The 25200-nt window shown below is 28.6% G+C and overlaps 1 protein-coding gene across 1 annotated transcript in view; it reads left to right on the plus strand.

Moving 5' to 3' along the window:
* The window catches only part of LOC107439976 (neuroligin-4, X-linked-like), a 240396-nt gene extending 223806 nt beyond the window's left edge, over positions 1-16590 (plus strand). Inside the window, exons 6-8 of the mRNA XM_071188123.2 lie at positions 920-1443; positions 13389-13514; positions 15882-16590. Of these exons, the coding sequence (XP_071044224.1) occupies positions 920-1443; positions 13389-13514; positions 15882-16190 (959 nt within the window). The 3' untranslated portion in view covers positions 16191-16590. The remainder of the gene's footprint in view (positions 1-919; positions 1444-13388; positions 13515-15881) is intronic.
* Positions 16591-25200: the final 8610 nt, after the last annotated feature.

The following is a 25200-nucleotide window of genomic DNA, read 5'->3' on the forward strand; positions in this document are numbered from 1 at the left end:
GCAGAAAAATTATAATTTGTTCCAAAATTATGTGCTATAAAAATGTCGCCATTTTTCACCACCTATATTTTGAATAAACTTTTTTAGTGTTTCAAAGCATTTATAACATGGTTCATGCATAATGCATCGAGAAACGATGGCTCAGAGGTTAAAGCACTGAATTGTCAGTTAGGAGAACGTAGGTTCGATTCCCAGTGCTGGCTTGAAGCCCACCTAGCTTCACATTGATGAGTATCAGCCAGTCTCACTAAATTGACAAAATCAGGCTGTTGATCATAAAATTATGGTGTCTTAGCTCTTTAAAAGTAATAGTTTGGAACAAAATTATATACTTTAAAAAATTTCATTTCAAACGATTTTTGACCATTTTTCATCCCCTACATTTTGAACAAATTTTTTTTTATTGTTTTAATGTATTAATACTATATTTCGTGCACAGTATACTGCACCGCGATTATTCAGTGGCTAAGGCACGAAACTATCATTATGAAGAACTTGAGTTAGATCCCAAGTGGTGACTTGAAGCCCACCTAGCATCATATAGATGGGCACCAACTTGTCTCACTATATTGCCACAATTAAGCTGTTGCTAATAAAATTGTAGAGTTTTGGCATCCCTGACTCAAGGCTGTAGAGGTAATGCTTTACAAAAATCAAAATTAAATTAAAATCAGAAAATTTGGATTTTTAAGGTATTCGAGTTGCCAAAATTATGCTGTTGGTCATGAAATTGTGAATTATTGATCCCCTAATCCAAAACGGGATGCTGAGAGATTGCTTAATGTATATAAATCAAAATAAACTTAAAATTAGGTTTTCCAAGTTATTCGGGTTTCTTAAAATATGTTTAAAGGATTTTTTTTTTATAGAAATAAGATTGTTAATATTATGGAGTTTATATATGAATAAATATTTCCAGGAATGAAGCCAAAAATCAGAGACCATTACAGAGCTCATCGTCTTTCTTTCTGGTTGAATCTCATTCCTCAACTTCACCGTCCTGGCACTACATCAATTATTCCACAACATCACTTATTAGATGACCATAACAATCCACTTACTTACGATGGTTATGTTAGACCCTTAACTGACACCGATGGAGTTACAGTAACGTTATCAGGACCTTTTATGGGTGGTGTTCAATTCCCTACATCCACTGAAAAGCCTTCTCTAAAAAATTTAAGTGTGTTTAGTACTGTAGCCTACCAAACAACGGATTCATCTATGAGAACAGTTAAAACTCTGAATGCTGGCGAAACTACGAATAACTTCACAGATCATCATTCGGAATTCATTCCAGATTCTTCCTATTCTACGGCTTTAAGTGTGACTATAGCTGTGGGCACGTCTCTCTTGGTTCTTAACATCCTCATTTTCGCAGGTGTTTACTATCAACGTGATAAAAATAGAATGGAAATGAAGATGGCTAAAAGAAATTTTAAGGTAACTTATTTTTGTTCTAGACACTAATGTTATTTCACTGTTAAAAATTACGATAAAAAGGAACGGCACTTAAAGTGTCTGTTCTCTTTACCGTAAAATCCACTTTTACCGGAGCACTCTTAGAAATAAAGCTCTCACTTTTGACGATTCGGTAGTTCGTTAATTTTGAGAATCATTTTCTCACGAAATCACATGATTTGTAACAAAAGGCGAACCCTGAAATAAATAACGAAAATCTTTCCTCAACGTGGGATAATCATAGAAGTGAATCACTAGAATGACGGAACTAGATAATTGTAAATATTTGGTTTTCAATATGAGCGTTCACATAATTTTAAATATTTAAAAATGATTTTTAGAATCCTACTTAACTAATATTTACTTAAGTAATTTTTTGTTTTGTTTTTAAGAAGTCTTCTTCGGTTTCTTCTAAGATCAGAAAACAATAATCTGTCTATTTTATTGAGGAAAATATGTCCCGGGACCTGAGAAAGTCCAATGCATTCTTCTGTCAGAAAATGGAGCTCGCCTTTTTTGGATCAATGAAATAGAAATTAAAAAAACCCTCAATCTGCACCTTTTTTCGTAACAAATAGGCGTTTTATTTTGTGGGTTTTATAAAACAGAATTTTATATATTGAAGAAATCATAGTTTTTTCTTCTGTTAGTTAATTATTTTAAAACGACAACTCATGCAGCTTGAGCAAAAAATCGTTTCAATTATTTAAACCTTGTTTTGATGAGGTTAAAATAATAAGAAACCAATGCATTACTTTGAATAAATATTTTTACTTGCAGTTAAAATTTAAAATATTTTCCATTGTTTCGCCCGTGAGAATTTATTTGTTTGAACAAACTATTTGCATTAGCTGTCTTTCGTACCTAATATCAATAAAAGTATCAAATGTATATTATTGTAATATATATTTTGCATTTTAATTGTTCTTTCAAACTTCAAGACACCATATTTTAAAATCATACAAGTTTGCTACAATATATCGAGTAACACATAAAGATTTCAAATAGTCTGACTCATTATGTTTTCATTGGTTCTGTGATTAAATATTTCTTCTCAGTGTTAAAGGAAACGAAAGTTATTACTTGAGTGTACCTTAAACACCAAGCTAAATACTAAAATATGTTATTACGATTGTCTTACATTTGACATTTAAAATAGTGAAAAATAAATTAAAGTAAACCAATAAAATAAACATGTGATATATAGATTCGTAAAATGTTTCTTTTAAAAAGAAATCCAGGAAAATAAAATTTAAGCAAATTTTGTTACAGAATATAAAATGAAAAACTAGAAAGCTGCAGTTCTTTAATAATTTAGGTTCTATAATTAAGAATATGACACTCAAAAATATTTTTAAAACTAAATAAGTATATTTAATCTATAAGGTAACATAAATTATTCAAATAAACTTAAAAGCCACTTAATATTGCATTGAAGTAGATATCATCTTAAAATTGCATGGTAATTTCATTTAATTTCAGCTGAGATAGTAAAATATAAAAAAGAATAAATATAAAGTTTTTATTTCAAAATGCTCAATCTCAAAATAAATAAAGACGGTAAATATGATGTACTTCGAATTTGTCTAATTGATTTTTTTCTTGCTTAAACAGTATGAAATTTTAATTATTTAATACCATTTTATTAGATTAGTTTAAAATAAGCAATCAGAAATGCAAATGAAGAGTAATTACAAAAAATTTATCTCTAAACATTTTATATTAGTTAATTATAAATTATAATTGAAAATGTAAACTTTATTTGCTTATATTTTTAAATTTAATTACGCTTCTCAAAAAACAACAAATATAAAATTCATGATCATGATATTATAAATTTGAAATATTTTTCAAAATATAAATAACTGAAAAGAATCATTATGTTTAGTGAAAAGAAAACTAATTTAAATATGTGCATGTAATAAAAATGAAAAGATAGCTATAGTTGTTATAGTTTAATAATGCACCGTATAACAGGAAAATTTAAACATTTCCTTAAAATAAACTCGATTTTGGCGAAACTGAAAATATTTAATAACTGTTTATTTTAAATAATTCAATATATTTATGCTGTTAAAATAATTACTGCTTGTGCTTTTATTTTAAAAATGCATTAGTGTTTTAGACACTCTCATTTAAGAAAAAAAGTTTTAAAGCTTTTCAAAAAAAGTCATATAAAACATTTTTTGGGCCAAATGATGTACATACCTTATCCCAAAGAGCATAAAGTGATCATTAAATAAAAGTATAATATTGCAGTACTAACCACAAAGAGCATTAACATTCAAAATAAGGGATTTCATGTGTGGCAATTGTGATATAAATACCGTATAATAGGGCAAAGAGTTTGTAATAATAATGGACAAGTGTCATTATCGGAAATGAGAAGAAATTAAGTTTTTATTTCGTTTCGAAATTTAGTTTTTACTATAAATTTAGTTTTCAGAAATTAGTTTTTATTTCGGAGTTCATCATTCAGAACCCGACATTTTGCGTCTAGATATATGAAGGGTTGAGACAAGTATAGTTATAAGCTCAAATTTTCCTGAATGGGACATTTATTACTATGCTTTTCCTTAAGATTGTTTCCAGATATTTATTTTAAAAGTTTCTGGAATTTCCACTTGATAACAGAAGAATACACTGAAACAACTTGTTGCCCAAACAGAAATCGTTATTTTTTTTAACAAAATATCTTGGAATGAAATTTGAGAGTGAGGGTTAGCATTACATTGCCCTAAACTCTTCACATTTATTTCCTTTCTTCTTCTTCGTAAGAGCTCCAGCCAGTAACCGGGTCATCTCAGTCATTTTACCCCATCTAGATCTATTAGATGCTACTGTTCAAAAATTTCACATATATCTGGAGCAATCAAAATATTTTACTGATTACGAACATAATATATTGAGATTTTTTCATTTCTTATTGATTTTTAAGTGTTTTCTGTAGCCTGATAATTCAATAATTTAATTAATAAACTAAACTAAATATATTTTAATCTATTAATTTATCATATATTAAATTGTAACAACCAGTACTAATTATTTTATTTGAATAATTTATGCATTTTTTGTTAATTGTCAAAATTTTTAAATATAAGCAAATGTTAAATTGTATTTTTAAGTTAAACAAATTAAATAAATGAATAAATGCAAAATATATGCACTATTACATTTTAATCAGCATTTATTATAATTTGAGATAATTTGACTGTAACAGCCATAATTTTCTTATTAATATTTGCCTGAACTAACGATATTTATATATGCTTCACAATTCAAAAATAATGTTCCCATTTTCTAAAAACAGATCTCAGAAAACGACTTAAATAAAAATCGTCCATCTTGCTCCCTGTACGATGGAAAGAGTAACTGTTTTAGCCGTACTCAAGAAAATAAATCATGAGTGAGCTTTTAGCTCCAATAGACACTTACGAAGTCAAAACATTTTTCAGTGTTCCAAAATTACTGATAAAATGGTATGGTTCTTTTATTTATGCCTCACTAGAGCTGTGTAATGGGCAATTGGCAGTGATCTGGGAAGCAACCCTGAGAACAATCCGGAGGCAACATAAATACGTCACATCCCTTTCTACAAGGAGGTCACCATCACACGCCATTCACCATGCTCATAATATTGATCTGAACCAGAGAACGATCCATCTCCGATTCAGCACTCCTCAGAGGAATTGATTTGTTATGGGGACTTGGAGGACTTTGTGACCCTGACAGATTTAGCTTGCATCAGCCACCATTTTGTACACGGGTAGATATTGGCCGGCGGAGATCGAACTCACGACATCTCGATCATGGGTCCAATGACCTACCAACTAGGGTATCCCGGCCTTGCATTACTATAGAAAAGCTGCGCATCAATTACAAGCACCGTATTGCAATTATGATAATCATTGAGTTTCACCAATAGAGCTTTTGATAAACGATTTTCTGAACAATCTGAGAATGTGGCTTGTTATTACTATTACGTAGACTTTTTATTAAATTATCTAATTATCTTAATTAGGTAGAAATAAAATATTGCATTGTCGGTTACGATTGCAATAATACATCCACTTCTTTTTTTTTGTTTTCTTCGGTAATAAATTTGTAGAAAAGGAAAAAAAATATTTAATTTCAGTTATTAAAATCAAACGTATGGTATTTAAACTATTCATTTGGTAATATTTCAGCTCATATGGCAACAATCAAACTAATGATCCGATTTTCCCAACTATAGTTTTTATTACCACACATTTTGCAAAAATACAAAACTGAAAATTACAAAAAAGCCAAGTAAATAGTTTTTATACCGTGCTTTCAGATGTGATAAAATTACCAAATTTTACCTCATTATCTATTGAGTTTGCATGTATTAATTGTACGAACAAATTTTCTCACTTATTTTTTGTTTAATTTCGAAATAATTCATTGTAAACAACTTAAAATTACAATTCCAAGCAAAATGCATGAAATAAGGGAACCAACACAAAATTTAAGACTTTTTTTCCTCCAATTTGTGTTCATTAATATTCATAATAATTTAACTTACAATAAACATCAATTTCCTAATAACACTTATCTGAAGTGCGTACTTCGCAATTCATAAATTTTTCTTCTAACTTCCATTAAAGATTCTTTATGCTTGAAGCAGATTTCAATAAATAACTTAAACAAACGAAAATTGTACATCTTGCTTTCTGCACCTTAGAAAGCTTAACGATTTTAGCCGTAAACTCAAGAAGATAAATTCTAATCGAAGCTTCTAGTTCTCATCGACACTTGAGAAGTCAGAAAACTTTAAGTACTTCTCATTTAGATAACTGTAAGCCCTAGGGAAATAAAAGGGACTAAATCAGCTTTTGTTTTACTGTTCTAATTTTCCCCAGTCGAAATTGAGTCTGAAGTTAACCACTTACAAAGAAGAAGAAATAATGATTTGAGTCGATTTTCAGGGAATGGTGATGATGGTTATATAAGGTCAACTTCTGACAAAGCCAACTAAGCCCGGGGCTTTGTTTTCTCTTAATTTTCACTCTCAGTTTGTTTCGGCTCATGGGCCTTTCTGGCGAATTCATCCTATTACTTGGCCTTGCTGTTGCATATCTGTGGATTTGAAGATCAGCTATTGTAAAAGTTGACTGGAAAGTGCAATGGGAAATGAAGTTTGATAGCTTAAGTGTTTCACTAATAACTTCATTTGAATCTCTTTTTGCAGTAGATTTCATGGAAAGTGATGTTTCTGAAATAGTTTTAATTGCATACCTCGTAAATCCACGTTTATTATTAAAATAATTGGGGTGATCAGCTTGTAATGATCATTTTGTTAAAGGAAACAAAAGCAAACTAGTAGAAACATTTAATTTTGCGTAACCATATTTAAAAAAAAATTTTATTAATGTTTTTAGCCAATCTGTGGGATTGAATTTCAGAACAAGTGTTAGCAGCTATTGGAAAAGTCCAATGGAAAGTTAGTGGCACATGAACATACATAGAATAGGTTTTTCACTAATAACTTCATTTAAATCTTCTTTTTTTATTTAAGGGAAAATATAACATTCAAAAATTTGAATCGTTCTAATTGTTTAACTATAAAGATCATTATTACCAAACCATGCATTCATAAATTTAAATGCTTTCCAATTCACATTTGTCGGAAAATGCATTTTCTCTAAAAAAAGTTTATTTTTTCATAGTCACAGTGAGCTAACTGTTATAGATAAACACTAGAAGTGCCGTAGGGTTCATTTTGATCGTTTTTAGCCAATTTTACGTTATTTTTGAAGATTCACGTGAGCTCATATCTTTTTTACTTTTCCTAAATTGTTTCTAGGTATATTATTCAAAATTTTCTGATGATTAGTAAAATAAATAATTACGGAAATACCTAAGAAAAAAGTTCATTTTGGAAGTTTTATGTCAAGTTTAGCAGATCTGGACACATCATGAAGATGAATTTTAAAACAGTAATTGGGGTCTAGCGTGTTAAAAAATGTCATACGCAACTGTTTTTGTGAATTAGTTTGTATTTTAGATTTGTTTACCGAAGTAGCGTAGTTTACTAAGGAACTTAAGGTTCCTATTGAATTATTACTTTGTTATTGCGTTTAAAAGAAACCATGTACATACTGATTACAAATAGTTATATTTGTTATAATCCTGGACAAGATAGTGTTATTGGGGAACAGTCATTGTTCCCCAATGACAATGCAAATAATAATAAAAATGCATTTTACGACATTCAAGACACAAAACTTAGGTTTGAGCTGATATTAAGTCTATCTGATATCCAACTGATATAAAGCCATCCAAAAAAGAGTTTTGGATGGCTATTTTTATTTGTGTAAGTTGAAAAATGGGCAAATGAATTACGACCTAGAAAAAGTATAATGCTCTAATTATGGAACCATACTACTCCAGGCGCAGCGGAATTACTGGCTTTTGCCACTGTAAAACTTGCAAATGATTTTTTTTTCGGAAAAAAACCGCTACATTACTGGTACATTGCGAACAGGTTTGAAATGTCCTCCTAATTTCAGCGTCCCTTTTTCGTCTTTACATTAATATTTTGTACCACACAAAGAAAACTAGATTCATACTTTATAGGTTCAAATGAAAAGTAAAATTATATTTAATAATAGTATTCATGTGAATCTGTTTGCAAATGATAGTACTGAGTAGACGCCAAGCACTGTCACGTGTTACAATAGTACGAAATGTGACGTAAGCTAATCAGAGTAGATATAAAGAAACTATTCCACAAGAGATGAAATTTGCAGGTGTTTTGGATTTCTTCACAACATTTGTAATGGTGGTGTCCTCAATACTTGAATCCTTTGCCACCCCAATTTCTCATTACAAATTCATTCTTGTGTTTGCTGAAGTACTACAAATTAGTACTTTGCGCATTAAATAACAACTAAATTTATAAAATTCAGTCTCTAAAATATAAGAAATATGCCATTTAACATGGCAAGACACGGAATAAAACGAATATTAGCAATGAGAAATGCTAGAAAATAATTTATCGCTGTTCTATTGTAACTTTCACGTCATTCTGATGTACTATATACGAAAACGCTAATACCTAACAAGTGATGCAACTTAACATTTTATAGCATGTTGAGTGCTAATGCATATTATTCATATTCATTTCAGTTGTTTAGTTCGTAATACTTTCGCTCTTGCGAAATAATGATCTTGCGATAATGATACAATATTACATTATAATGTACTACTGTATTGCAGATTACATTGCATTATAATGTAATATTTGCATTGCGTTAATAAAAGGAACGAAAAAAAACTACATCTCTAAAAACCTGTTGTATTTCAAACAATATTCATCATTTAAAGATAATTTTCTTTAAAATAATACTAATTTCCTGTGAAGGTCAAACAGAAAACAAATAAAGGTTTTAGGTAAAACAAAAATCCTGCTATTCTAGTATAAAAATAGCGTCTTTTGAGAAGCTAGCATTGCTTTTTTCAAAATCGAAATCCAGTAAAGAGTTAAAAAGTTATTAAAGTTTACCTAATTTTTAGTCCGAGTGGTTACCGCAGCAATGAAAAATAAATTTATCACTTAAAATAATGTTTTAAAAGAAACTCTAAATACCTCTTATATTAACATAACTCTCTAACAATGTCTTTGCATTTCAAATTTAAAAATACAGGACACAAATTTACGAAAAATCGTTTCATTCATTATTTTTAAAAGGTAGGATTTAAATAAGTAGATATTATGGAACAAATAATGTATTTTTATCAATTAAATTTCCTTTTAAGTTGAATAAAATAAGATCATTATTCTATAGTTTCATAATTGTTTGTAAGAGAAAACAATATTTCCTTCATCGAAATTTATCTACCGTAATTATCTATCATATTTATTACAAGTTAAAAATAAAACCAAAGTTTCTTAAATGTGATATTCCTTAGCATAATGCATTTACTAATGATCTTGGAGAGTCAGCTCTAAATTTTCTAAAAGCTTTTAAGATTAGAAATAATGGAAGTTTTCAACAATTTCTTCTTGATTTATAAAAACCAAAATCACTGCGTAAGAATAAAAGCTGTAGAATATGTTTCTTAAAAAATAATTAAGTTACAAGCTAATATTTTTTCCAATTTGATTGAAATGAATTATATTGCAAAAATGCACTTAGTTGTTTTTAAAGGAATTTATATTTAGCAAATTTTTTTTTTACTTGTAAGACTGTCCATTGAAAAAATAATTCAAACGCTAAACTGTTGATAATCGATATGTATAAAATGTAAATCATTTAATTAATATTAAACTGAGCGTTATAAATTATTTTGTTTTTAGTTCGTAAGTTAGAAATTTTAGAATCGAACGTAGTTATGTTACAATAAGTGAGGTTAAATCAGCGTTTTTGCGTGGACACCAGTAAATATATTCATATGATTACTAAATTAGGTAGTGGACTATTGAATATTTGTCAAATTTACCAGGTTACTTTATAAATAATTTACTCACTGTCGGGATAGCAATTAATTTAGATTTATTTGGAGAATAACAAAGTTTTAATAAAAAAAGTATATTATATATTATTACAGTAATTCTTCTGAAACAAGCATAATTAAGAAACAAGCATAACAAGTGAGTAAGAAATAACATTTTGAAAATAATTATGTGAGTGGTTTTCGGATTTTTTTTTTAAAATCTAAATCACTATAGATAAAGATTTGCGAACTAATTTCAGTTATAACATAATCTAGTTTTCCTTAAAATAATACAAAAAAATCAACAAAAAGCAGAACTAGATTTAAAAGTACTTTAAAAATTACTGGTCCATTTTACCGTGAAATATACATTACTTTGAAATAAGTCCATGTTACCGTAATATTTATTCTTTGCCATAAATAATATACCTTAATTTTTACTGTAATTTTTATTTCATTGCCGTGATTCGGTGATTTACGGTAATTATTGTGGTAGTAACTACAGTATATCAGAATTTTTTTGTTCCTGCAAAAATTAATGTTACTGTAAAAAGAACCGGAACCTTGATTATTGGTACTTTTTACTTTAATTGTATTAAAATTATAACAGTTTAATAAAGCATTGAGACTGCATATAAAATAAAACATAATAGATTTATTTCAGCAACAATTAATTTTAGAAGACAGAGAGAAGGCTGTCTGTAAAATTGAACTATGCCCGTCTTATTTTTTCAAAAATAGGATATTTTTTTGAATTTAATTTCATATTTAGGAAAATAAAGTTAAAACAAAAAAATACCTATGCAGACATTTCCAAAGAGAAAACTATTTTCAAAATCCTTTAAATTTCTCTCCTATATGTGTTCATTAGAACAAAATATTTTCTAGTCCTACTCTGTCTGCAACGATTTACAGAAACTCAGCAAATTAATCTATTTAATAAATTCTATCGTATATACACACAGCTAACAATCAAAGTTAAGAAAATGTTCGCTACATCTTTGCCTACTTTCCACTCAAACTGGCATCTCCTTGCTTAGCTAATTATGTCTTTCCTAAGAGTAATATACAAAGTTGGATAACTAATTGAGTCCCACGTTGGAGTGACTTCCTCGTAAAAGGAAGCGCTAATTTATGACCTGAATAATTTACAGATTAAAATATTTATTGATTACACCTTCATCAATTTGAAAAGGGGAACTCACGTTATTTGTAAACATTTCCGATGCTTTTATTTAAGATAGCGTAACATTTTGTTCTCTTACAAGGCATTAATATTTAAATTATGAAGTTAATCAATATACATGCAAAACTACGGCTTTATTATTTTAAAGGAATATGAGGCTAATTTTGAAGCTATCGGAAATTTTTTTTTCATTATCAAGTGCCAACTTTTTCCACATTAATGAATTATATTTTTTTTTCTATTCAAATTAAAAGCCTTATTGTAAAACACTGATAAGCTGCAATAAAATTAAAAAAAGAGGCAAATGAAGATACAGGATGTTCCGAAATTCATCTCTCAATTTCGAAGGGATGGTATAAGATATCAAAAGGACAACTTGGAATTGAGAGCCAGGTAAAGAGAGTTAAAATCACAAAAAACAAAGTCAATCTCAGGCTTGAATACTTGTAGGCACATCGGAGGAACTCATAGCGCTGATTGTTGTAACACTGGCTGCATCAGAAACACATTTGGTATTTTCGAATGTATCCGGGAATCATCTTTAAGTCCTTGTAGACTGAAATGACATCATTGAGTGCCACTTTGGAAAGATCAGGGATCATAAATCAAATAAATATTCTGTTATTTTCCAACATGATGCTGAAACCTGCCTGTGTTTTCGCGATTTCAACTAATCAACGATGTCTCCAAGATCATTTTCTGCAATAAGTGTCCATCCTCTTTAAGCTTTTTTACATCCCTCTAATTTGTTAGTCTAATTTCAGAACACTGATCATGAAAAACAGAACACGCGAATTATAGTGGATAGATTTCCTTTTTGAGTATCACTTTAATTTAATTATCTTAGGAGAACAGGGTGATTTCTAAAGAAGCACGCAGTTTCACTGCACCATAAATCAAAAACAATGTAGGATGTTGTATGTAACCTGCAACAGAATTGAATACGTTAATTTTAAGTTTTATCAGAAATAGTTTGAAGTGTTCTATGTGTATCCTTTTAGTCATACTACATACATTGAGCAGATAATCCATTTCCAGTTAAGCATGGTTGAAAACGAAAATTTTGTCGATTACTTAGTTTTCACTGATGAAAGAACATTCGTCATCGGATCACAGTCATCGGATTGGTAAACAAGCAAAATATTATAAATTTAGGGATCACAGAAACCCATATTTACAGAGTACCAAGTGCGAGATTCCCCTAAACTAAATGTATTCTATACAGTGTTCAGGAAGAAAGGGTTCCGCTCTTTTTTCAAAAGCAAAGTGACATGAGAGCCACTTTTTGGGAATTGTTAACTCTTTGATAGATGCCACAGTCGCCGGAAGACAGTGACAAATCTTTAATTGAATTCTCTCATTGAATCCTATTCTTTAATTGAATGGTGCACCATCACACTAGTCGGCCCCTTAAGTGTAAGAGTATTCTGATGAATATCTCGCACACCGACGGATTGGCTGAGTCGCGGACTATAACATGCTACTTACTCAAAGAACACCCCATACTCTTTGCCTAACACCGTGGATTCCTTCCTGTATGGATGTGTAAAAGAGAAAGTGTAAATCCCTTCCCTTCTTTCATCATTCTTTCAAGTCCAAAATTATCTCGATCAATATCTCCGGTGTATGTCTTACATGGTTCTTGATTTAAAATAATTTAAGTGATTTAAAGTGCATTGAACTAGTATACTCTTTTATGAAGGATCCTTAATGATTATAAGTTTCCACTATAAATATTTTCTCTTTGAATTTCCCCCGAAACTATTAAAAAAATTCTTTTGCTACCATTTTAAGTGATTTAAAGTGCAATAAACTTGTATATATTTTTATAAATCATCCTAAGTAATTATTAGTTCTCCCTATAAATATTTCTGCTCGAATTTCTCCCGAAACTATTAAAGAAAAGGAACTTTTGCAACCATTTTTTCTTGATCCATAAAAATATTAAAATATTGATTATAGTGGTTTCATAATAAAACCTCAAATTAAATACCATACCTCAAAAGTAAAAAATTTAAAAATATATTATTAATGGGGTAACTTAATAAAATTTAAAGTAAATGTACTTAATTAGACACAAAGCAATTAACGAGATTATCAAGATAAGACTTGTGATTGCCAAAATCAATGAAATACACTCCAAGCATTACTTATATCTATTACTACAAGGATTATTAAAAATGATTTTTTTTCTTACATTGTTATTAAAAAATATCTTCCGTTGAATAAAGAAACTCGAACTACTTTATTAAAACAATGTGATTCGAAATTCATTTTACAGGAGAGCAATGTTTATGGAACAGATGGAGAAGAACCTGGAGATGAGGAATCTTTTCATCATCAAACTCATGGTGACTCGGACAAAGACACTATAGACAGAGATAAATACAACCTTTGGGAATTCGAGGTAACAATTTTATCCCTCAAAGGAAACATTTTCGCTCATTTGAAAGACAATCATTAAAACTGCAATTCTAATTACGTATATATTAGGTGCTATGCATATTTAAATGTTTTTAAAATCCCATTAATTTTCAGTTGGATTTATTTATATATGTAGTTTATTACATAAGGTATAAAAATAGCTTTTACCGAAGAATACGTAAAGTAAAAGAAAAAGATACCAATATAATGAATTAATAGATAATGATATCAGTCAAAACAAAGAACGAATAAAAATACAAGTCAATAAAGTAAATAAGAAGAATATCAAGTATAATGACGGGAGAAAATATTAGGAGTTTTAACATCGTGTTGTATTATCACATTTTTTATGAAAAAAACTCTGAGTTTAAGAGATATTGATTGAATAGCTCCCAAATAATAATATTTCCAAGAAATATCTCTTTATTATTTTCTTTCGAAGTTATTTATTTCGTTTTTTCTAAAAAACTAAAGTCCAATCATATTTTAAATCTAGTTGTCTTCATATATATCATACTGATCTTTAGACACTTCCTTAGCATGTCATTAAAATTAGGAACTGAGCAAACATTCAATATTTTTCGCATTAGCTAATTAATTTTTTATAATTTTTTCTATGGAATAGTAACTTCAACAGAGTAAATTGTATAAAGGAAAAAATATTGTATAAAAAAATGTATCAAAAGAAAAAAAATTGAAAAGCAAAAATTTTAAATATATATATATATATATATATATATATATATATATCAAAGCATGTCAAATAATAACAAAGATACATTAAAAAAATTTACTACTTCATATATTTCAAATCGTTGTAAAAAAGAATGTTCTCAATTAAAATAAATGGGATAATATCGTGAAATTAAAATTCGCCTATATTAATGTACTTTCTAGTTTATGACTTTCTTTGATCAGCCAAAAAAAATTTAATTAATTTTTCTCTGTAACTTAAAAATTATTTCTATGATACTTTATATAAACGTGTGACAGTCATTGGCAGCTTTAGCCATTGGCTGTTTCTTGGCATCATGAAGTTTAAGGCTAATTCTGGGCAAAGGTACGCAAAAGTAGACACCTATTTTTATAAGAACTAAATTTATGAAGGATTAAAAAAATAATCTTACAATTGCTTATACAAAACTGTTCTCGAAATAAAAATTAGTTCGTTAAAAAATTTGAACAAAATAAATAACTTTCCCTTCGTGTTATGTATTTTTGAGACGACCTTGAAAGTTTTTGAAAAAAAGATGCATTTTCAATTATCAATAAACATATTTTAAAAAAAGTGTGTCATCATATCTCGATAACTTTTCAGGCAAATTGAAAAATTATTGTACTCAATTACAAAATTCGTTTATCCAAAGATAATCCCATGCAGACAATAAATTTTAGTAAATATGTATTTTCCATTATTTTACTTATTTACAGTGGAAAAAAAACTTCACATGGCAAAATACAGTATTTGAACAAAATTGTTTAAATCGTTACTGAGAAATCAAGTTTTAAATATAAGTTGTTGTTTTTTTAAATTTTTTTAATTCGATTTCTCAGGAACTATTCAACCAATTTTGCCCAAATTTTGTATTTTGCCATTTAAAATTAGACAATATGAAATGACGTAATAAATTTTCTACTTTACACTACAAATGTTTTTGACTATTATTAAATAAAACAAAGAAAAAATAATTAACACTTACTAAATTTCTTTTTTGGATAGAATTATTTTTGAATAAATGAATTTTATAATTGTGTGCAAAAAGCTTTAAATTCATTAAAAAAAAATTCGAGACATACGAAATACGCAAAAATAAAATTAACATTAGGGGTTGAAAACTTAGGACCGTTCACCTGACTAAAATATTAGGACTATGTGTCCCAGATTGCAGCTATCCCATATAATTAAGGAGTCTGAAATCTGAATCTGTCTAAAAAAGATGTGTTTATTCAGAGAAAGTACGTTTTTGTGTCTTATTTCGTATTTTAAAATATCATCTGTACTAAATAATTATCAACCTATAATTCTTTAAACATAGCGTATAATTTGTCTGTAGAAGGAACCTCCCTCGCCACAAAGTCTAAGACCGTCAGTTGCCATTGGAGCAAGAAACAGCACAATACTAAGAGCTGAGCTTTTCTCTCCCTGATTACCTTTCTTGCACTGAACCAAACCAAAATCAGTCAAATATTGACCCAAAACCCGTACTTGGAATCATTAATTAACGCAACCATAGTCACCCCCCCCCAGATGAATGACGAGGGTAGCTCTTCCCATAGACAATTTATATGTAAAAACTGGCGGACTTAGCTTGAGAAAATATGCGTATAATAATTTTAAAATTTATTGCAGGTTCGACGACCTGAACATGATGCTATTGTTATGTCATCTCAAAGCAAACAAACCTCAGCCAGTGCATCGTCACCAATGGCAATTTGTCCTCCAACTCTTCCTCCGGATTATATTCATCACCATCATCAGATTCTCCATGCTCCCCAACAAGGTGTCCGCATGCTTCCCCCAAAAGTACCCCCTAAACCAGTTATGGTACCAACAGTTGCATCCGAAAACTCGCTTCCTGAAGCTCAACCCCTGTTGCCCCACTGCGGAATTCAAAATCCCAATGCTGCCCCCTCACAAATTCAAGAAATGCCAGTTTGAAATGCAAACTTGAAGAAAATATTGGAAAGATAATTGAAGTGAATTGTTCTGTGCTGTACTTCATGTACTGTACTTTAAACCTCAGAAAAAGACTGTCCTCAAAGTTGGCGATGATATTCACATTCTTTGATATGATATATTTCAAAGATATATGAACAAGTTTTCACTTATGCGAACAAAAGTGTGGTGAAATATTTGATGGATCAAATATACTCAATGTTCAATGGCGTGCTTTCAAGACAATTTTCCAGATATGGATTGATATTTAGTTCTTACCAGTGATATTCTCAATGTAGATGTGTTTTCTATATTGAAATCAATGGTGTTTTTTGTTTTCCTTTCGGGGGTGGAAATACTATGGCGCCTCCTAAAAATAAACAAAGAAATAATGTGGCCCAAACTATAAAATAACTAAATCAAACTATTTTTTTTTTTTTCTTTGACTCCTGCATTTGATAGATGGTCATAAATTGCCCTGCTCAAAGAGTTTAACGAGCACTCACTCTCTTAAGTATATAAGATAACATAATCCCCTCTTTGTTGCAACATTATTGACAAAACTCTATGTGTCAAACTAAGTATGGTATTTTTGAAGATCACGATCAAAGTTTCTCGAAATGATGCCATCTGTCCTGAAAATAACTTTGTTAAAACCGCGAAAAAAATAAATTACGTGGATTTTTTACGACATTAAAATTTTTATTCAAAAAATAAATTTATAAATTGCATTTTTTATTCGAACGAAAATTAAATATATTGATAGGGTTAGATGCATCTACAAAGTTGAGAAAACCAGTATTTATGATGGTTTTTTGGGAATAAACTCAACTTTTTCCGTACATTTTTTTTTCACTTTGTGCGCATTATTATACTCTATTTCATGAAAAATTATTAATCTACGAGTCTGATGATTCTCAGGACATTTCCTGTAAGAATTGTTCTCAGTCAATTAAAAATTTAAATATTTAATTGATCGAAGTGAAACTATGATATTCACTTGAGAAAGACTTATAATGTTTGATTTATAACGACTGTGCACTGTTATTCGTAAGTTTCATAATTCATGCTTCGTACTTTTGAAAAAAATATCTGCATAATTTAAAGGGGTTACTCTTTTAGAAAATAATATTAAAATACTAATTTTTGAAAGCATGTAGGCAGGCGCATCTCTTTTAGGAAAGCCAATATTATAACAAATATTTATTTATTAACTTACAAAGATGATAATTGTGCCGACCGGCCTATGTAGGGGATAGGGAACTGCCCTTGCACCAGAATGGTTCTGGGTTCGAATCCCGGGCAAGGCATGGATGTTCCTTCCTTCTCTGTACTATCTGTCCTTACTGTGGGAGCAACGTTGGCCCACCTAATATGGTGACCCTGAAAGAGTGGCCTACAAATATGCCCTTGAGGTGTCTCTGTGACCTAGGTCATTATCCAGGTGGGCATTGGGAAAAATATTTAATGGTCAATATTCAAAAATATTTTTGTTTTTTTAATATAATGTCATAAAAGCATTGTGGGCATTTTATCAAAATATGATTTATCTTTAACAGATTGCAATGAATAATAAAACTGAAAAATATCGTTGAAATGACAATTAAGAATGACGCGTTAAATATAATTGAAAATACTTTAAAAAGTATTTAATATGTGTTTTTGATCGTTGTATAAAAAACAAGCACGCTACTGTTTGATGTATTTTTGCTTAGTCAAAAATCCTGGTTCTGATCCATATTTACTCAATGCAAATGTCATCATTTTAAAAAATTTTATTCGTGATATTCAAGAAGAGATACGAGCTTTGTTGTTAAATAAAATTTCCATTTTTTGCAAAGAGAGGAAATGGATTCTTCATAGACTCGATTTAACAACTGACACTCTAATTTATATGAACATTGTATTTTATAAATCTTGTAAGCTTAATGTAAAAATGTTAACGCAGTCCGAGTTTCTCTGTAGTACCATTTATTTCCATCCAAATGGATTAAAATAAATGATGTTTTAATCAAATTTATTAATGGTTTCAGCTCTAAATCACACATGGCTAGAAAAAAAAGAGATTAAATTGGAAATAGCGATTAAAAAAGGCACTTTTTTCTGGAACTGCAATTGTAGTGTTTATAATTAAATGATAAAAATTATGAAAAACACTTTAGACGAAAGATTAAAAATGGACAAAGAATATAAATATTCCATATTTCACAATACTTTAGACGGTACAGATTGTGCGATACCTTAGATGGTAAGGACATCTCTGATTAAATAAAAACCTAATTCTGATAATAAAACCAAAATATACGGTATTCATAAATCGATATTAGGTAATTTTTCCTATCATATAATAGCAGTTTAACGTAAATACTTCTTTTTTTAATATTATGGTTCTTATTACCAAACATTTAATAAAATAATACAAAACTAAAAAGTAAATTTAACCAAATAAGTGGTTTTAATGCCATGCTTCATGGAATCATGATAACATTACCAAATTTTACCAAATTTTGTCACTTATTATAAAACTATAATTTTTGATTAGTTTAACTAAAATCATTGTCAAGGCGCTTCGTTAAAAATTACTGAGCCATTTGGTGCTTCCCCATACGGCCAGAAACATAGCAAATTTAACCATATTCAGATAGTTTCGACCATACTTTTTTTCTCAGTGTAAAATTTCAGTATATATTTAGATACAATTGATATAATTTAGTATAAGTTTAAAATAATTATAATAATAAGACATAAAAACATAATATGTCAATTCATTAAATTAATTAGTTAATTCATTAAATAGTAAAACTAAATGTAAAAAATAGTAAATTATAAATAGTCAAATTCAATTTCACCGTATAATTTGGTTTGTTTTCAATTGAATCATCATATAGATCATTTGTTTTAATTTTCTGCCACACAGAGTTAAAAATTTATTCATGCCTAATTGGAAATTTCGATATTATAAATTTTCTCTAACAAGATTCATAGAGCAAGAAAAGCGATTGTTGATTTTTACTAAATGACTGCTAATGCAAAAAGTTTGTAAAAGCTTACTCTTTTAACAAGATAAATGTCGCACTACTTTAAGACTCCCAACGGCAAAATTTCTACTTAGGGTTGGGACGTCTATCATCATAATTCAATAGGAATAAAGTTTAACTTCTGCTATGAAAGCAGCCATTTCAAAGGAAAGAAAAATGCTGAATTGTTTTGAATGCTTTATAACGCTTAATATTCTTAAAATCAGATAATTCTGAAAGAACTCCATTAAAAATTATAAATATACTTCTAAATTGATAAATATAATTAGAATATATGAACAAAATATTTTTATTGAGGACTAAATATTTCAATAATGATAATTACAGAATAATGGATTTTGTTAAATTTAAGAATATTTAATAAAATCATACTAAAGAAATAATATGATTAATTGATGAAAACATAATAATTTACTCATAACAGTGAAAAAATAATAGTTTAAGAATATGTAATAAAATCATAATAATGAAAAACTATTGGTTTAAAAATAATTAGTTCTCTCAGAATAATTAATAATTTTGAAATGATGGGGGCAGATTGGTTTAGAAGTAATTGATAGTTCCATAAAATTAGAAAATAAAAAATTTAAGAAATTATTAAATGCATAATAAAACTGAAATATTAAATTAAGAATAATTATAGTTTCTGAGTAATCGGAAACGATCAGTTTGAGGATGTTTAATCGATGCAGAATAATCAATAATTATTATGTTAAATAAATAATCCAAAAAAACTGAAACGGTAAGATATTATTTGATTAACCTTTTGCTTACTGCTGGTACAGCACGTGGGCCATATGTGATGGTACAACATGGCGCCCCGTAGGCAAAGGGTTGAAAGCTTCATTTATTTTAAAAATATACGAATTGGAAATAACAGTCGATATATCACAAGCCCTCAAAAATAGGATTCCAGATTTGCGAGACGTGAATGAGAAGAAACAAAAGTGATTTAAAATATAAAATGTAAAGTTGCCAAAGAAAAATAGAAAAATAAAGCTGAGAAACAAAACTATAAAAAACACAGTAGCCGAGAGAAAAAAAAAAGATAAAACACAGAACTATAAGAATCACCAAGGCCGAGATGTGGAAGTGAGGGTAAAAAGGCTATGAAGAGATGGTGAGGAACTAATGTCGTTAGCAAGGGAATCAACATCCAAATGTATAAAAGAAAATTCCAGGGCATTTTCCGTTGGCAACTTCAAGTTTTATATTTTAAATCACTTTTGTTTCTTTTCATTCACATCGGGCAAGTCTTGAAAATGAGCACCTATTTTTAAGCGCTTGGAACATGTCGACTGTTATTTCCAATTCCCACATTTTTTGAAACGAACGAAGGTTTTAGACAAGTAAAATATTTTATGGTTAAAGGTGAAGATGCATGGTTTATAAAATTAATAAAATGGATAAACGCGTAAAGAGAAAAATAAATAATCTTTTCAACCCAGTTTTTTGTGAAGAAATGGATTGAAATTAATTTCTAAAAGCTTCAAAATATCCGGCATTTCTGCTTAGAGTCGGGATTAAAACTCCATTTGTACACGAAATAAGAATTCACGCAGCATTCAAGGTAATGCAAATATAAATTCAAATAAATGCAAAGTCAATTCTAACTTTGCATTTAAAGCTCGCTTTCTAAACAATGCCACTTAACAGAGACGATTGCTATTCAGCATAAACCAATATCAGCTGGTAATGCTGCTAAGATTCATGCAAAGTTTCCAATTAAAAGTTTAGAATTGATCCTCTTCAATTTAGTAGAAATTTTGAGTCCCATTCTACACCAATTACAATCTCAGGCCAAATTATTAGATGCACTGTACTTTTTTAATAATTACATATTTTGCACTAATTTATATGAAATACTTTAATATATAAGCTTACATGTAATGGGTTTTAATCCAGGAGATGTTTTATATACTTTCTATTGGTATTTATTTTTAACGTATTGCATTACAATGTTAATTAATTGATACACGAACGTGAACAAGTGCATACTGGTTTCAGCCTCGTTTGCGCATGCGTCGGTTGCGGATGTGCTTCTGTGGCCTTATGCGCTGTGTTTATTTGTTTCGCAGTTTACTACGCAGTTATTTGATTATTTTTTGCCCAGTGTATAAATAATCAATTGGAGAATTTTCATCATGAGTAAAAAAGGTGATATTTCACCGTGGAAAAAACAGAACGTGAATGCTGAAATATTTTCAAACCGCTAAATAGCACGTAGATTTAAGGTTTCTGAAGTTAGCGTACGACGCAAAAAAAAGAAAATTGAGTCAGAGGACTAATTGAGCCCGAAACGAAGGAAAAGATGCAGCAGAATCTTACAGTGCGTCTATTAATTTGGCCAGAGATTGTATAGCAAGTGATCGACAGGCAAAATATCAACATGATGAATTTTTTAACGAATAAATCACGTTTCGAAAATTATTTGCTTGTATATTTCTCAAAGTAATAATAATTCATTCATAACCATAATTTATATACAATCATAGTCGTGAGTTTCTTTTTTGTTTCGTCTCACGAAAAAACCCTTAAGCATTTAGAAATTTATGGGCAGTGTTTACATTTAATGTGACTTACTGGTTGTTTTTCTTGATTTCACTTCTTGTGGATTAGCTTTAATTTTTATATAAAACTCCTTCCGCAATTTTTACAATACTAAAATTCTGACAAAAAATGCTCTGCAATCATAAAAATTACCAATCAGAACATATATTCTTTAATAAACGTAAGAAATCTTTCAAGAAATTGCGCGAAGAAAACATTTCAAAAGATTGAACAAAGTGTCAAAAATTTTGTTTTTAACGTAATGGATTTAAAAATTTTAAGATTGATGAATAAACTTATTGACCGTTTCCGTTTAACTTCTTTTGATTAATTCTAAATAAATAATTTTGAATTTCGACATATTTTATAAAAGCACAATGCTTTTAAAGTGAATATTTATTGATATTGTGAAAGTGAATATTTATTGATATTGTGAAAGTGAATATTTATTGATATACAGCCGTTGCTGATACATTAATCAAATCTGTGTGATCAGTCCACATTTTAAATGTTCGATTATGCACATGGATATCGTATTTAGATTAGATAATTAGCACATACATATGTGTGCTAATATATAAAGATGTTTTCGTGTTGATAAATATTATTAAATATTTTTATTTTGAAACTCACTTATGAGTAAGATGGTTTGAAAGTAGCAGAGAAATGAGTTTTTTGAAGGGAACTATTTTTATAATAAATTTTTATAGGGCAAAGATGCGCATTTTAATAAAAGAAATTATTAAAAGTGTTATGAATATATAATATTATATAGTAGATCCGTAAAAATTTACAAAATCATTATAAGCCAAATATTTTGATTTCTACAATGAATTATAAAGAATGTTTACAGATCGTTAAATGTTTTATTAGGTTTTACTGAATAAAATGTATGACTTTGGAGTTGTATTTAGAGATAAAATAATTCGTTGTATTTTACGCTTATTGTAGAAAATTTAGTTTAGAAACTAGAAAGAAATATTGAAAATTCGTATGATTCTATTGCTGCTCAGTTCGGCTCTGTCCGTCCAGTTTTTATTAGTATTTTTAACGGAAATTATGTACTAATTAAGTTACAATAATTTTTTTTAAAATTTAGATCTTAAAGTTATAGTAAATTAGAGCATTATTTTGAGCAAAATTCATATTAAAAATAATATGCACATTTTACTTTTCCAATTATGTACTTATAAAATTTATATTAAAATATTTGTTTGGATTTCAGTCAAAAAATAAGATGGGATAAAATATCCGCATTACAAAAAATATCGGAAATATGTCACGGATATGTGACTAGTGTTAAGAAGGCTACATATGTGACTAGTGTTACAAAGTCTACATATGTGACTAGTGTTACAAAGTCTACATATGTGACTAGTGTTGCGAAAAAATAATAATTTTAGCGTACGCTCTTATTTTTATCTAAGAATTAAGCATATTTTTACCCTTGGCATAATTTAAAAGTATAACTAAAATTCTGACACAAAGATTCTACTGAAATGTTTTAAATGCTTCGAAAAACAATAATAATCGATAAGTTTTAAATGTTTCAAAAAATTCTTTTTCTACGTTTAAGAGAATTTCTAATATATCACTAAAATCATTTAAAATTAAAATTTTAAGGATATAATTATTTAGCAATTTTTAAAATTACATCACATGAACATTCCTGAATATTTTTGTAAGCTTTTGCAAAAATCCACACTCATTTGAAATGAATTTACGTCATTTTGTTTTTTTTAGATACTACTATTACTAAAAAATAGGGATATGTGCATAATTTTTACCCTAGGAATTAATAAAGTGCAAGACTTTAATAAGAATATAAGAAATTTTTCATTCCTGAAAATGATTAAAAAAATTTTTTATTTATTTTACTTCGCATTTTTTTTAAATAAAAATGTATAAAATGTAATTAAAGAAAATTTGTTGAAATTAAGCATTTAATATATATATATATAAAATAACAATCAAGTTTAAAAATGAATCTGAAAACTGTTAAAAACTTTGTTCCATAAGCAATAAAATAAATTATTGCTTATGGAACAAAGTGTTATATCATTTTCTCAAGCGTAATTTTTAAATTAATTTATTTTAAAAATTTCAATACATTTTAATAAAATTAGTGAAATCAAGTAAATCGGGACAAAAATTATATTTATTCAAAGGGACACGGGATATTTAAAATAATATTTTTGTGATGACCGGACATAACTCGCATTTTGTAAATTCAAAATTAGTAAAAACAATTACTTTGTAACAGTTTTGCAAAATAATATATTTAATGCAACAATATTTGAATAAAGTATTATGAATTAAAAATATTTCAATAATTAAAAATATTAATTATCGAAAAATTAATATATCAATTAAAATGAACGTTAAAGTATGCAGCATTATTTCAAAAATCTCTTATTCTTCAGTTTTCAAAAAATTGAAGAAAAAAAATCCGAACTTCGAAAATTTGGAAAACAAAATAAATTTTAACAAATAGGGGAGAGTTGGATAAAACGGGATACCATTATTGTTTTTATTTACTACGGAATATCTGTTAAGGAAAACCATACATTATTTTTTTTGGAGCTACAACATTTATTGAAGCACACAAAAAGCATATTTTAAACTAATTTTAATGAATGGGAAATAGAAAAAAAAATTAATTTGCAAACTCTTACATATCCCGTTTTAGCATACCTGGGTTGGATAAAACGGGATAGGGTTTACAATGTTTAATTATATAAATATAAAATTATAAATAATGCAAATATATAAATAATATTCTTTATATATGTAAAAAAGCTCAAGTCATCATCAGAGAAATACAATACAATTAGTTCTAAAGAAAGATGTGAAATCCTAGAGTCGAAAATAAAATGCTTAATAATGAACGTTAATAAACAAATTTTGCATTACTATATAAAGAGACTAAATTTTTCAAAAATATATATAGCTAATATAAATAAGTTGGTCTACATTAATAGGCCTACATTAATATATGGCTATTTTAAAATGTAATAATCCAATAAATAAGTAGGTGGATAAAACGGGACATAAAAACTCTATCCCGTTTTATCCAACTCACAAGTGTCCCGTTTTGTCCGACTCTGACACTTTTTGAAACAAACATGGCTGCTGCCTAAATGTGAAAAGAAAACTAGATAGACTGCACTTAAAAATATTGGTAAATAAACAGGTTAATTAAAATTAATACTCACCGGAATTTTATTCCCATTTATGTAGGCAGTACAATGTAAAAAACAACTCACGTAAATGTAGAAAATGGCAAAAAAATAGAGTAAAAAAGTTCTGAGACCTACAACTTTGTATCAAATAGTGATCTCGAGGCGGGACGCACCGAGAATGATATAATCACGGTAGAATCACACGTTTCTGTCGTTGTCCGCTAGACAGCTGCAATAGTCTGG

Source organism: Parasteatoda tepidariorum, chromosome 12 (genome assembly GCF_982258835.1).
Source record: "Parasteatoda tepidariorum strain Cologne lab strain chromosome 12, Ptep-v5.0, whole genome shotgun sequence".
NCBI lineage: Eukaryota > Metazoa > Arthropoda > Arachnida > Araneae > Theridiidae > Parasteatoda > Parasteatoda tepidariorum.